Source organism: Protomyctophum parallelum (genome assembly GCF_964188405.1).
Source record: "Protomyctophum parallelum genome assembly, chromosome: 1".
In the NCBI taxonomy this organism is placed as follows: Eukaryota; Metazoa; Chordata; class Actinopteri; order Myctophiformes; family Myctophidae; genus Protomyctophum; species Protomyctophum parallelum.
The window spans coordinates 27,180,370-27,196,226 of NC_139697.1; the positions used below are offsets into that span (position 1 = coordinate 27,180,370).

Below are 15,857 nucleotides of genomic sequence, written 5' to 3' on the forward strand. Positions count from 1 at the left end.
CATAAGAACAACTGAATCTATAACTGGTTCCAACATGTTTCAGGATGGAATCAAATTACAACGTTGCAGAGGGAAGGACTGCCAGGAAGACAATGTGGCAACCGGCCAGCCACTTTCAGTTAACTGAAGGAGGCAGGGGGGATTGCTGGTCTAACGCAATCAAGACAGTTTTTTTTTATGTTTGTCCGGAATATATTGAGTCTGGAGTCTCATAATTCAATCATCTTTTATTTAAAAAAAGAAATAACTGCATAAGTGCTGTTAACATTTCGTCAGTCACTACAAAGGAATATTTATGATCAGTAACGGAAAGGTATGAACAGGGCAGTGTGGGTAAATATCTGAATTATAATGTATTATAACAGATGGTGGTTTACTGTGGTATGGGGTTGCATCTACAGTCAGTTTGTAAAAAAAGAACAGTTCACAAAAACAATTAAACCCAGCTCAAGCCTCAAACTCAGCAAGGGGAGATGTTAAATTCTGTAACCACCTTTGTAAGGAATGCTGGTTTCCATGGCCGTGAGATGCCCAAGAATGTTGCTGACTGGATAAAATATTATGTACTACAAAGTAGTTTTTCCAAGTTCCCAGACGGGTGACTCTGCAGCTGTCCTTGACCTTGTAGCCAATTGCAGCCTGTGACGTACATGTGTCTGTCTGTGTGTGTGTGTGTGTGTGTGTTAGAAAATTGTAGGTGGGATGCCACTACCAAACAGAAGCTTCCAGGAACTTGGGCTCCTCCACTTCTTCGCCCCTTGGTTCTGTAAAGAAACAAGCATAACAAACACTACATAATTCATATATCCTTTGGCTTATTATTCGTTAGGTTGGCACTATTCTTTTTCCAACACCTGGGCTCTAGATTTGACAGCACTTGGGTGTGGTGGTGTGTAGGCTATTTAGAGAGGGTCACAGGTGCAGCAATCAGACACAGCGCGCACACACATTGTAGCGACACGAAGATGCCAAATCGCAGCAGGAGTCTCTTCCTGGTTTTTAGCAAGGACTATTAAAGAGGACAAGAAGCGAAGACCGTACGGTGGACTCCATGTTGCTCTCTGGAAGGAAAGAAACATGCGCAATGGGCTATATGCAGCCAACAGCTTCCTTGGTCTCAATTTGCGCATGTTTCTGTCCTTCCATGGAGCAACATGGAGTCTATCGTACAGTCTTCGCTTCCTGTCCTCATTTAATAGTCCTTGGTTTTTAGCGGCAAGTTGGAAGCCGTGCGCAAGCTTCATTTTCAATGATCCACCAGCAGTTTAAAAACCAGGAAGTGAGGCCTGGAGGCCGTGTTTTGTGCGTGTTGTGGGAGTACCCACAGGACATTGCTGTGGTGGAGCACACTGTTCTTAAACCAGCCACGCAGACAGAGAACCACAGGAGAACAGAGAATAACTACAGAAATGACAATGCAATATCACTGGTATGTTCATTCTGATTCATTTGCTTCACTGTCTACTGTGTAGGATCACTCCAATCCATACCTCTGAAGTAACATGCCAAAGACAATAGGAATCCGAAACATTGGAAGGTGAATATTTGCCGTTACACATAGAGTTTGAATGAGTTTTTCAGCTTTTTCAGTCCGTACAGGGAACCCAGTGTTGCCCGGGTTATTGCATGGGTGAATAAGGCACAATTTTGATTTTAGTTTTAGTCGTAGTCTCTTGAATAGTTTTCATTTAGTTTTAGTCACATTTTCAGTCAGGTCAGTCAGTCTGGAGAATCACTTACAGATTTGTCCACCAGGTGGAGCCAGTCGTTAAGGTAGTTGATTAGTGTGACAGCGTCAGGGATGTTATCTCCCTCGGAACAGAAGATGAGCAGCACGGCCAACGGCAGCTCCTCAGCACAGCTTCACGCCACGTAGTACACACAGAACATAATAGTCAGTAACAATAGCGCCAATAACTATTAACCCATTTACCCCGAGGACAGATTCTACAAAATGCCTTCTAAATCCTGACAGTTTTCTGAAAAACCCCAATGTTTCTGTGTCAGTCGTTCTCAAACATTTTCATGTCAAGGGCCCCCAGAATTATATATAATTGGCCGCCAATTACATATATTTTTGGGGGTCCTTGCCATGAAGATGTTTGAGAACGACTGACATGAGGTTTCCTAGAAAACTGTCAGGATTTAGAAGGCATTCGTAGAATCATCCTCAGGTCTAATTGTTTCCCCACAAAAAAAGACGAAAAGGGTATACATCATGAAGACTTATCTTATCAGAATGATAAAGAGTACGAGTTCTGTCAGGTTTTTTTTCTCTACCTGTCGGTGAAGAGTTGCTTGGTGATTCCTCCTCCAGGTATGCAGAGGCGTGGCTCTGTGTTTGCGTCCACCAGGCCAGAGAAGGCGGACACTCTCTCCATCTCTCTCCAGCCCAGCTCCTTCAGGGCATCTCCAGACAGCTTCCGCAAGGCCGGCGTGATCAGGTACCTCAGTGGAGTGCTGGTTAAGTTGACATTAACAGAATGATACAATGTTATAATTCCCTTCAATGTTGTTTTTGTCGACTGAAACCAAGATGAAAAATGTTCCGTCGACTACCTTTTTTTTCACTGACAAACTAAATGGAAACTAAAATGAAAACTAATGACTAAAACTAAGACTAAATGTATTGACAATTCGTCAACAGATAACTAGACTAAAATGTTAGGAAGGGACTAGTGGACAAGAGATCCATTAGAAGTAATTTTACACTTGGTTGTATGCTGAAAATAGCTGAAAAATACAACCAAAAATGAAAACATGGCAGCAAAGCCTTTGAGTTGGAAAGCCACTCAATTTCCATGAGGTTCAACCGTAGCATTTGTTCAAAATAGTATCTGCAATATACCCATGAAGCTGTTGGTCATCTCTCTGGTAGGCGTAGCTGCTGGACAAAACGACTGTTCTGGAAAACCCGCTGGCTTTGATCCAAGACACAATCAACTGACGGAATTGTTTTCTTTTTGTCTGCCATGGAAGAGAGGACAGAACTTGCATCAATACGTCCTTTTATTCACAGAACAGTGTTGATTTCGTCTACTAAAACTAAGTCGACTACCTTTTTTCACTGACAAACTAAATGGAAACTAAATAAACTAAGCTATGATGACTAAAACTAAGACTAAATATACTGACAATGTCGTCAACAAATAAAAACTAGACTAAAATGTTAGGAAGAGATCCTGTAATAAGTCATTTTACAATTAGTTGAATGCTGAAAATAGCAGATCTACAAGCCCACAACGTGTCGCAATTACAATTACGACGGCATCAAGGCCCACCAAAATAAATTTTAGTCGACTAAATCAACACTAAAACATTCCAGGTGACTAAAATGTGACTGAAACTAAATTAAAACTAGACTGACTAAAATCTAAATCTGCTGCCAAAAACAACACTGTCACAGAAACAATATTATGTCTATATAATTTATATTACTGTATGATCTCACTCTTCGACTGCGTCTTTAAAAATGGAAGCACACTCACAGAAACAAAAGTGTTTTCTCATAACAAAATAATACATCTCACTAATGTAAAAAAGAAGAAAGAATGTTTACTCTAATAATTGGCGTCCTAATCTGAAGAACCGCTAACTTCATCTCCACAGCTGTGTACACTGTGGATTAATGACAGGAGAGTTAAAACCCAGTCGAGAAGAACAGATGTCGTTATTTCAGGATTTCTTCTTTGAAATTAAACTGCACAGTGCCTTCCGCAGCAGTGTGGAGTTCCTCAGCGTCCTCTGCGGAAGTGGCGTAGGGGTTGTTCCCCACTAAGGGGACGATGCAGTCCGTATGCATGTAACCCACTCTCTTCATCTTCAGAGTTGACACCATGAGGTCCACCGCCAGCTGGCCCACGTTACCGACAGCAACAACTGGCTGAAAAAACACATGGATTAAAAGTTTAAAACCCATTTAGACCCAAGCTCGATTCTACAAATGTCTTCTAAATCCTGACTGAGTTTTCTGAGAAACCCATGTTTCTATGCCAGTGGTGCTCAACCATTTTCATGTCAAGGACCCCCAGAATTATCTGTAATTGGCCACTGACCCCCATCTGAAAATATGTTGTTCCAACTTCCAGGGACCCCCCCATCCCAGAAGCAAAGATTTGAGTTAAAACCGCTCGCTCTGAAAGAATATAAATTGAAAGGTTTGCGCCACATATTCATGATTTAAAAAAAATAGCAGACCTACAAGATGTAGATCTGCTATTTTTCAATAGCTTAAGTATAACATAATCCTTAAAACACCAAAAGGGGTTCCCGTCCAAAATGGTGGAGATGTTGAGACGCATGATGATGACTGTGGTATATACAGCAGTGGTTCTCAAACTAGGTCGCAGTTTTCTATGAAAACCTGCATTTCCTGTCAGTGTCACGCCTCGTGTCACGTCTCCATATATTGGTCACGCCTTGTGGCACATCACGCCTCATGAAACGTCACGCCTCCATATATGGCCGTCTCCATATATGATGATCACGACACTGACCTCGTCAAACCCTGGATAGCCATACATGATGAAGACTGGATCATCATATAGATCTGCATATATGGAGCCGGCCAGCAACTCTACATCTGACCTCAAACCCTTAGATCTCCATATATGGAGCTGACCTGTTCCGACATTCCAATAATGTAGATCCTTTCCCACCCCATCCTTCCTCTTCGATGTCTCCCTTTCGACTGATACCTGTCCATTCAAACTCTAGACGGGCCCGCCCCAAAGTTATTAGTAGAGTTCTCAACAGGCCCGAAAATTAAGGCCGGCCCTACCTGGGCCCTTGACATCAAACCCTGTACACTCAAGACACTGCCCCCGCCGCCACCCTTAAGATCTCCATAAATGGAGCTCAGCTGACCTGTTCTGACATTCCATATGTTGATCTGACCTCATGAAACCCTGTGTACACACACACACAGGGTCCATTTGGTTCTTCTATTTATACACTCTCAAAGTTACATTCTAATGGATTGATTGATGTCGCGTATGGCACCCAAACGTTGTCAGAAACCTAAACAAACAACTTGTCTTGTATACTATACAGCAGTGGGTTTCAACCAGTGGTCCGGGCCTCCGGGGACCACCAGTGGTCCTTAAGGGGGTTCCAGATGGTCCCCAGCTAAATGATGGAGTTGCAAACCAAATGACCCTTATAGGTTTTTAACTCTTTTACAAGTATACACAATTAGATAATGTAGAAGAATTGTTATTTCGATCAACGTTTGCCAAAAGCATGGAATTATGTAGACAAAATCTTATCCAACGACAACAAAATATTCTTTCGTTTTAATTGGGTCTGAGGTGAGGCTAGCCCTCCAAGCAGAACCCAAATGCTACTGAAGTTTCTGACATTTGTTCGACCCAGTGCATTGGGTCCTGTTCCTCGTCGTCCATGCCACCTGATTAAAACATTTACTGGCTCTGTTTACATGTTAAAACGCCTCCCCGCGGCATGTGACGCCATTATTTTCCTTGAGTTATTCTGAATTCGGTAACTTTAAGTAGCTATACATCCCGGTGCGAATATCTCCTGTGGCGCGGAAGCCGTTAAGTATTTTTAATATATGTTTGCCCGATTTGGAAGCTTGGATTCTTCTTGTTTATTGACACCTCATTGTACCGCCTATCTGGCTAGCTAGTGGCGCTATAGCTATGACACAGCAGATCAGAGGCAGGGACGTAGCCTCACAAGCCAACCGCACACCGGGAGGCGGTACAATAAACGGTAAACAAACAAGAAGAAATAAAGCGACCAAATCGGTCAAACAAAGATTAAAAATACTTAACGGCTTCCGCGCCACAGGAGATATTCGCACCGGGATGTATAGCTACTTAAAGTTACCGAATTCAGAATAACTCAAGGAAAATAATGGCGTCACATGCCGCGGGGAGGCGTTTTAGAGAGAATCTCCACATCCGCATTTAGGAATTTCCATACGAAAATACACTAGCGAGCAGGGACCCAACGTAAAACTAAACAAAATATCAAAAAAGTTTTACGTAGGGTCCCGAAAGGGGCTAAGGTGAGGCTAAATCTCATCAAATGGTGGTCCGTGGTGGCTCAAAAGTTGAATACATTTTGGGCCTTGAAATGAAACTGATTGAAAACCAATAGGAATTCATGTTATATGACTGATCTAAATGAAAACAGTCCTTCAATCATACATCTCTTTGCTGGCAAGCTTCAGCTAATGAAGGGTTGCATTTAGCTTGCATAGACTAAATAACTAAAAGATGTCACTTACCATGACAAGGGTGAACCCCTTAAAGGAGGGGGGGTTGTTTTCTGCAGGAATAAACATGATCCTATTAATTTAAAATGCACAATATTGATGTTAATTGGTGGTATTATACTATTATTTACAGATGCGTGCTGCTTATATGAGCATGTATGATTCTGACTCTGCTGATTTCGGATTTCCACCGGGGGGGCCTTCTGGAAAACTGTCCACTGTTGATGACACAAAATAATTTAGTACCCATGTTAGGTGCCTGAATGAATTCACTATATACGCATTAAACAATAATAACGCATGTAAAATGTCATATTTGGCTGTATGTATCTATACTGTATCTATACAGATTTTAGTTTTTTTTAAGAAAAAGAAACGAAGGAAAGCAGGTTGAGTGCAGTTTGCATTTTTTACAAAGATGTTTAATATAATGGAGATGTGCAACTCCAATACAATAGAGCAGTGGTTCCCACACTGGGGTCCGGGGACCCCCAGGGGTCCTTGAGGGAGTTCCAGGGGGTCCCCCAGATAAATGATAGCTTGGGAACCACAGTACTAGCCTTATTAGCCAGGCTACCTTAGTACCACTGCAGCTAGTTGTCAGCGTGGATGGTGCAGAGGGGAATTGCCCCTGAAAAGATAAAGGTAATGTATCTTCCGGGCCTCTTATTAACCACGCAACAAATGCCATTCTATCAAAAAAGGCTTTAGTTTATACTATAAACTGTTTGGGGAAATTTGGACATTAATTTAAATTTAAAATAATTTCAGCCAAAATCATTACTTGCTAAACCAGGTTCAGTTTGTCAGTCTCGTCTGCTAATAGCTGACATTTGAAAAAACAGCGTTTCTGCGTTTTTATAACATGGGTGTTTCCAGGCCAAATCCTATACAAACACCTGACACAGATTATGATAATGAACTGGGATGGAAATCAACTCAACTCAACTGGTTCAGGATTTGATGGCGCAACAGTGACCTCAGCAGGGGACAGAGCAGACTGCAGGCGGAGGAGTAACAGCCAGAACTCTCCATTCATGCATTCTATTCATGGTTCACTTCACTTTATTGATGATTTATTTTTGTGAACTCGTATTCATAATAATGTGAGTGTAAAATTATATAATAAGATGACATTATGTATCTTTTGCAACTACATTCAATATCATCTGTATGTATGCTCCAACTCCAATATCATAATCAGAAAGTCCACCACATTAGCCTAAAATAAACTCAATCTAGCATTTTTTTCTACTCAGTCTGTGTCTCATAGGAGGGCTGTGGGCAGTTCAGAAACCTGTCCACCAGTGACATCATCGTTTTTTATAATGGCTTCCATTTTCATATTGCAACTTTTCAGGATTAGGAAGCCTGCAGTTTCTATTAGCTTGGTTTCCCCATTGATGATGTCACTGGTGGACGGGTTTCTGAACTGCCCACAGCCCTCCTATGAGACACAGACTGGCCCTCGCCCTCCTGATTGCCACGCCCACGCACACAATTTGCATTTGCACATCTACCTCATCCTCTGTATCCTAAGACCTAAGTATCCTACTTATCGACATCACTCCTCATCTGTAGCTTGCCTTGAACTTTTTTTTATTTTTTTTAAGTCAAACTGAAGCAGCTTTATGTTGCCACAAAGCATGGGGTAGCTCTTCACAGTGGGTATAAAATGACAGCAGTGTTGTTTTTGGCAGCAGAATTTAGTTTTAGTCATAGTCTTCATTTAGTTTTAGACACATTTTAGTCACCTGGAATGTTTTGGTGTTAGTCTAGTTTTAGTCGACTTCTCAACATTTTAGTCTAGTTTTTATCTGTTGACGAATAATTGTCAATACATTTAGTTTTAGTCACCATAGCTTAGTTTTCATTTAGTTTCCATTTAGTTTTCGTCAGTGGAAAAAAGTCGACGAACATTTTTTCGTCTTTAGTTTTAGTCGACGAAAACAACACTGAATGACAGCTCAGTTCTTCAGTTTCACTTCGTTGGGCACGGGCAGACCGTTCACTGCGGCCAGAGCGTTCTCCACCATCTTCTGCACCATCTTCCTCGCGGTCTGGTAGGTGTTGATCCCAATGTGAGGCGTTATGAGGACGTTGGGGAGGCCGAGGAGTGGATGGTCCCTGTGTCCAAGAAAGAAAGTAGACTTTTAATACATTAGCAAGGAGGATTTCCTTTGTTGTATATAGGCTACTTTAAAATCATGAATGTTACCGTAGGTTAACTCAGAGTGTGTACAATTAAATAAATCAATGTGTGTGTGTGTGTGTGTGTGTGTGTGTGTGTGTGTGTGTGTGTGTGTGTGTGTGTGTGTGTGTGTGTGTGTGTGTGTGTGTGTGTGTGTGTGTGTGTGTGTGTGTGTGTGTGTGTGTGTGTGTGTGTGTGTGTGTGTGTGTGTGTGTGTGTGTGTGTGTGTGTGTGGTTACCGAATAGGTGACACTAATTCAGTATTTAAGATTATATATATTTTTTTGATTACACATCATTGAGACAGTGAAAAATGACACCACACAGTTCTGATCTGTCAGGTGGTGCTAAATCCCTTGATGAGACAGTTATATACATAGCCGGTATATTTTACTGTGTGGTATATTTTCGTCTACTACTTTTACTAAGTTTCTAGTGTGTGTGTGTGTGTGTGTGTGTGTGTGTGTGTGTGTGTGTGTGTGTGTGTGTGTGTGTGTGTGTGTGTGTGTGTGTGTGTGTGTGTGTGTGTGTGTGTGTGTGTGTGTGTGTGTGTGTGTGTGTGTGTGTGTGTGTGTGTGTGTGTGTGTGTGTGTGTGTGTGTGTGTGTGTGTGTGTGTGTGTGTGTGTGTGTGTGTGCGTGCGTGCGTGCGTGCGTGCGTGCGTGCGTGCGCAGATTAGCTATATTGCAGACCTCTGTAAGGGCTCAGGGTGAGTCACATCCAATGCTGCTCCGTGAATAGTCCCACGCTGGAGTGCTTTGACCAAAGCATCATGGTCCACAACTACACCTGAGAATCATTCACATATATCATTAGGACGGCGCATACTTGGGATTACCTTAACCACTGGTTAAGGTAATCCAAAAAGGATATCAAATCAACACATCTGGACTTTTTGAGGGAGAAGAGTAATGCTAACCTCTGCTAATGTTCACCAGCGTTGCAGTGGACTTCATGAGGGACAGTTCTCTGTGTCCAATAAGGCCGACGTTGTGAGGGGTCAAGTTGACAGCCACCATGACAAAGTCTGACCTCCTCAGCAGGTCATCCAGGTTCTCACAGTAACTGGCGCCCACCATCATCTCATCTTCAGCGCTTCTGAACAGAGGAGAGCACCCAGAGAGAACAGGTACTGTTGTTCACTGCAGTGTTGTTTTTGGCAGCAAATTTAGATTTTAGCTTTAGTCGTATAGTCTCTTGAATAGTTTTCATTTCGTTTTAGTCACATTTTAGTCACCTGGAATGTTTTAGTTTTAGTCTAGTTTTAGTCGACTAAATATCATAAGATTTTTTTCGACTAAATCTACAGTTGATTTAGCCGACTAACATGTATTACGACGGCATCAAACTAAGGAGGTCATATTTGACCTTAGGACTGGTGCTCATGCACACCAGGAAATAATCATTGGTGGGGATGTGATTGTGGAGGAATACAAGTACTTGGGTACAACGATTGATTCCAAGCTGACATGGAATTCCAACACTCATTCCATCTATAAGAAAGGTCAGCAGAGTCTGCATTTTATGCTCAGACTGAGACAGTATAACGTGGAAAAAAATATTATGGCACTTTTCCATCGATCCTTTGTGGAGAGTGCATTGACATTTTTCTGGTATGGCTCATTAGCATTGGTTAATAAGAACAAACATAAAATCATCAACGTGTCCAGCAACGTGTCCGGGTACCGTCCTAAAGTCGGCTCTTCGGTGCTACTGACATTTTTTGACGAGCCAAAATCATTTCGGCACTACAGCGGTAAAATAGGAGTATTAATCGGCCCTTAGAGTACTAGTAAGTAAGAGTTCTTGTACTTGAGTAGGATATTCTAGTACTCTTTCCGTCCCCGGTCAAATGTATGTTATGTTTTAGTTTGTGTTTGACCTTTTAGTCTTGCGTAGCCATGCAGACAATTGGAGATCTCCGCCTTTTGAAACATCTGGTGATATCTAAATTCAATGTAGGGGCTAAAACTACAGTAGGTGGAAACTATTAAAAAACAAACCGCATTGCAGAACCAATGCAAAGTCTTTAGGCCGTCATTCATATTTGGACGGTTTGTCTTGCGGCTGTTGAATGTAGAAGGCCCCAGATGTTTTGGTACACGAGACTATTTACCTTCTGGTTCGATTGTGATAAAGGATTTTCATCTCAAACCCCTTGCTTCTTTGAGCTATTTTGTAGCCAATGTCTCCCATCCCAATGATTCCCAAAGTGGATCCTGTTACTTCAAATCCCATCAGGCTGTGCGGTATTTCGGTGGTCCTAGGATCCACAGCAATTTGGTAACCTATGGAACAGAAAATGTGTTCCAACAATGTTTTTTATGAAAACAGGATTGAGCTCTCAAAAAAGCTATAGCTGTTTTGGTTATTGGCAGAGTGGATTTGGGACTGGATTTAAGAGAAGCTTCTTTTTACCCAGAGTGTAAAGTAGGAGAGTAGCGACACGCTTTGATCTCGCCGCAAAGCAGGTGCCTATGGGCTATAGTTCCAAACATTGTAACTATCCCATTGAGATAGAATGAGCACTTCCGCATTCCATTGTTACAGTGCGAGTCAACGCTAGTGTCGCCACTCTCTTACTATTCCACTCGGTTTTTACCTAAGCGAGTAAGGCAACAATCTTACCTTCTAAAATCTTTCGTGCCGATGACAGAAGCAAAGCCATGGCCATATCTGCAGTGGCAGCGCTGACCACACCAGGGGTGTTGGACACCTTCACACCCAGACTGGCGATGAAGGGCAGGTTCATGTGGTCTACGCCCACGCCACCGCTGGCTATGACCTTCAGGTTGGGCAGAGATCGAAGCAAGCTAGGCTCTGCCACTGGGCTGAACTTCCAAATAAACATAACCTCAATTTTGGGGGCATGGAGCTGGGGATCGTGCAGTAGTTCTCTGTAGCAGACTGTCCGGAAGTGTTGTTTCACCAGGTCAACCAGCTCTTCCAGGTAACCATGCTCTCCCCCGACCTCTGAGATCAAGGCCCATGGTTTGGCCATTTCAGTTGACTAGGAGGGGGAAGAGAGAACAATCACATCACATAGGAACCAGTGTAGTATAGGACACTAGAACTAGAATTATTACAAAAAAATGTGCCCAGACTACAAAATATATTTGTAATCAGATTTACATACAAATACAGATTATAATGTATGTATACATATTGAAATCTATTTACGCCATATGTACTTTAACGGTTGTACTGTGATGGTAATGTATCTGTTTAGCCTAAATGTAATAAACTGAACAGTATCAGCGCTGCTGGTATTTTACTCCAACCACATGGAGTGAACTTTGACAATGAACCGCAGCTTTGTTTTTGAAAAGCCTCATATGTGACTAGTTATTTCCAAACCGAGTTAGACTACATTCTATCACATTCCAGAAAACACATTGATAATCAAGGCATGTTATAGTGCCAAACAATTAGTGTCCATTTATGACTTTCTTAATTTTTTTCCCCTTTTTTTTGCCTACTTCCTCAGGCCTCGGAATCTCCAGCGAGTAAGAAGAGTTTTTCATTATCGCGTTCTCCTCCTCCTCCTGTGAATCCATGGCTCAGAGTGCTGTGTACCCTCTGAACCCTAGCGCGGGTCCGTCCATACCGTCCGGTCATACAATAGGCTGGTAAATCTGTCGCCTATAGCTAGAGCCAAATTCCAATACCCAAATACCTCGGCCACTCGCTCACTCACACTCCATCGCTCCAGCATGGTGGTGTTGTTACGGGGAAATCGGTGACCTAGCTGAAATATGTGCGTATACGATCACATAAAGTACAGTTTCGGAATGTAAATCAATGCAGTTTAGTATATTTGTGTAGAGTTCAATAGCGGTATTCAGGCCACATATTTAAAGACCTCCATGTAAGTTATGTGAAGTCCACAAGATGGTCACACATTTTGGAAGGTCACCAATTCCGCCATAACACTGCCATGCTGGAGTGATGGAGTGTGAGTGAGCGAGTGGTCGAGATTTTGGGTATTGGAATTCGGCTTTAACTGTGGAAAGCTATCTTTGTACGGCAGTTTGCAATGGGTTCCCATTCACCAATCAAGTTGGCATCTACCCAGAGCTTGGTTTTGTGGTTTTTACGGGCAGTTCAGACTTCAGAGCAGTGTTGTTTTTGGCAGCAAATTTCAAAATTCATTCCATAGTCTTTGGACGGAAACGTTTTAGTCACAATTTAGTCACCTGCAATGTTTTAGCGATCTCTTGTCCACTAGTCCCTTCCTAACATTTTAGTCTAGTTTTTATTTGTTGACAAAATTGTCAATGTATTTAGTCTTACTTTTAGTCATCATAGCTTAGTTTTCATTTAGTTTCCATTTAGTTTTCGTCCGTAGAAAAAGGTAGTAGACGAAAAAATTTCGTCTTAGTTTTAGTCGACGAAATCAACACTGCTTCAGCAACTGTGACCTTTGTCCATACCCTCTTAACATGTTGCATCACATTGCACTGTAGAGGTATTGACTGTAGAGGTATGTGTGTGTAAATCATCACATAAATTCAAACCTGAATACATCACTTTTTAACATGGTCATGGTCTACACCGCAAAAGAGTTTAGAGTTGGCATTTATTTTAAATTAGGAAACTGAAAGAACAGCCAGCGCACAATAAATGTCCTTTTCACAGTAAATTTTTTGTGCTCTGTCCGTTGTGGTGGCAAAGATTCATAACACTATAGTATTGATTAATTGAATGTGGCCTACTAGTAGAAGGGGAATTGTAACCCACTGAGTACCACCTGTCATTATAGACAGCGACTCATGCATACCTTCTCACCAAATCTAGTTACAAATAGCGTAAACTAGACTAGCACCTAAACAAGACCTATGTCCATGTAAGGTCTATCTGTTGTTACCGATGTGGACATTGCTTGTCAATATAAGTGTGTGTGGGGCATTGATAAGGGAGACGGGGAGGCAGTGGTGCTGTCATTTTGTTGTACTGAAAATCTATTGAGAACAATGAATAAAATAATGATGTCTGAATCCTGAACATGGAGTCCTGCAATTTCCTGATTTGTCTGCCCTTCATCTATCGGCATTAAATAATTCTACAACACCGTGTAGAGGAGTGTTGCAGGCATTCTGCTTTGCAGTGCTTTCTCTCAATTTATTTTAAAGTAGGCTATGTCAGACAATATCTATTTTGAGTCATGGTCATTATAGGCTACTTTTGTTTATCATAATTGACACCTGTTTGTAGCTGAAGCTCGATTGGCAAACAAGTGTCTGTGTGGTTTTCACCATACAGATCCAGTGTGCTTCTGGATGGACCCCACCGTCTCCCCGCACACTGGAACATTCTGGTTAGACACATCTGCAATTAATTACTTTTAAAATGTCACATCAAAACAACTAACATTAAATATTAACATGATTCAAATTGGAGTTGGCCTATTTTAAAACAGTTTAAAAAAATAATAATAATAGTAATACAATAACACATTGACATTGCAACTATATGGTCAAAGTTTAAAAGGTTATCTTACCTTCTAAAACAGAATGTAGAAGCCTCTGGTGTTGCTCTTATTTGTGGCAGTTTAGGAAAATCTTTCCAACCCAAGAAATCATTTACCAAGCACTAGCATAATTCAATTCAGTCAATTATACATACAACCACTAGATGGCAGGGCTATATTGACCTCTCTGCTCCAGGTTATCCAAGCCAGTGTCTGTTAACTATGTAATGAAATAGAAATATGAAGCAAAATATTGTTGTTGTTTTTTTTAATTAACAAAGCCCATTAGAATTATATTTTAATGGATCTAATCCTTGAACATAGCACCCAAATGTTTAACTTGTTTTATAGGACTAAAGAAGCAGCTTGGACTCCTCATCCATAGAAGGAAGCATGAGGTCAGTTTGCTGCCCCCCCCCCCCCCCCCCCCCCCGCAGAGGAAGTGTAGTGCCCAGGATTAAATTAGATAATTGACACTGGGTGAAAAAATATTTATTAATTAAAAAATAATTAAAAAAAAACTTGTTTTATAGGGAGTTGTCAATAACTGATCCAATATAGTCTGGTCCGTACTGCACCTCTTTCAGGCTACTTTGTGGTGGTGTTAAGTTTGTAACATGAGTGTGTTTTGTTTCCTTCATTTCCTTATGTTTCATCCATCCTATAAAGATTTGTCTTTTTAAAAGTGCCCTGCAGTGAGGTATAGCCTGTCTAACTTCCAATTCCACAGGTGAGGATCGAGCCCTTATAACAAAAGCTCTATCACCTTCTGTTCTGAGGCCTTGCCGTGGTGGTCACCTGGAGGAGCAGCTGGTCTGCCCATCTGAGTTTGCAGGTAGGCACATAGGGGGGCAACAGTGTTGGTGTATATTTTAGTTTTAGTCATAGGCATGTGTGTGTGAATGAGTGAATGTAATGCACAGTCTATGTAAAGCGCCTTGGATAAAAGCGCAATATAAATGAACCATTTACCATGTTAGATGGTTTTCCATGTGGGTGCCCTGGGTTCTAATCCACAGGTAGGAAGAGAGTGTTGTGCGAATGTCCCAGGAGGACCAAAGCGTCACAAATCAACAGCTTACCTACCTGTTGTTGTGTATTACATAAGACCACACACACACACACACACACACACACACACACACACACACACACTGCTCCCAGCAGATCTGAGCTTATAGGACAGGATGTCTGTTGTTACTCCCCATCCTCTTCTTGTCCCGCCCTGGTTCTGACCACTCCCCATCTTACCCCAACAGATATTGTCCTATTACCTCTCACTTGTCCAGATGTCCAGACCATCTCTCCTAAAAATGTGAGCCTCCGTCTTCGTAGCTCCCTCTTACGTCTTCCCATCATCTGTGTGTCCCCTAGCTGTCCCCCTCTGTCCTTCCAGACAATCTAACCTCTCTCTCTCTCCAGTGTCTCCACACACACTCCATTCTGGCTAGTAGCCAGGATGGCTACTATTCAAAATCAGAATAAGATTGTATTTGTCACTTACACACGATGGCATACAGGGGAGCAGAATACCGTTCTCTACAACTCATGCTTCACATTTAAAAACAATAGACACATTAAAAAAGAGGCAAAGCCTTTTAAAACACATTGGCGACTGTGGCTCAGGAGGTAGAGCAGGTCATCCAATGATCCATGAGTCGGCGGTTCGAATCCCGGCTCCTCCTGTCTACAAGACTACATGTCGAAGTGTCCTTGGGCAAGACACTGAACCCCAAATTGCTCCTGATGTGCTGGTTGGTGCCTTGCATGGCTTCCGCCGCAATCGGTGTATGAATGGGGGAATGTAATGCACAATCTGTTAAGCGCCATGGATAAAGGCGTTATATAAATGCACCATTTACCATTTATTTACCACATTAAAAAGTAATATACGTTTTAATCAGATAAGCCTTATCTAATACTTAAATTGTCAACAATTGCAACATGCTGTGAGCT

The 15,857-nt window shown here is 41.9% G+C and overlaps 3 protein-coding genes across 3 annotated transcripts in view; all 3 read right to left on the bottom strand.

Moving 5' to 3' along the window:
- The window catches only part of LOC310865165 (uncharacterized protein), a 468,188-nt gene that overhangs the window by 245,545 nt on the left and 206,786 nt on the right, over window positions 1-15,857 (bottom strand). The gene's annotated exons all lie outside the window — the stretch shown is intronic.
- On the bottom strand, window positions 170-6,418 carry psmg2 (proteasome (prosome, macropain) assembly chaperone 2). The gene is made up of 7 exons (XM_083785342.1): window positions 6,254-6,418; window positions 3,712-3,883; window positions 3,560-3,618; window positions 2,849-2,967; window positions 2,281-2,460; window positions 1,741-1,861; window positions 170-764 (listed from the first exon to the last, which is right to left on the bottom strand). The coding sequence occupies exons 1-7, from the start codon at window positions 6,308-6,310 to the stop codon at window positions 684-686; spliced, it is 789 nt and encodes a 262-aa protein (XP_083641468.1). The 5' UTR covers window positions 6,311-6,418; the 3' UTR covers window positions 170-683.
- On the bottom strand, window positions 8,209-11,988 carry LOC310865141 (putative 2-ketogluconate reductase; the record flags this gene model as incomplete). Its single annotated transcript, XM_083774153.1, has 6 exons — window positions 8,209-8,368; window positions 9,124-9,220; window positions 9,351-9,529; window positions 10,548-10,719; window positions 11,060-11,441; window positions 11,911-11,988. 6 exons carry the CDS (start codon window positions 11,986-11,988, stop codon window positions 8,209-8,211), a joined length of 1,068 nt encoding a protein of 355 aa, XP_083630279.1.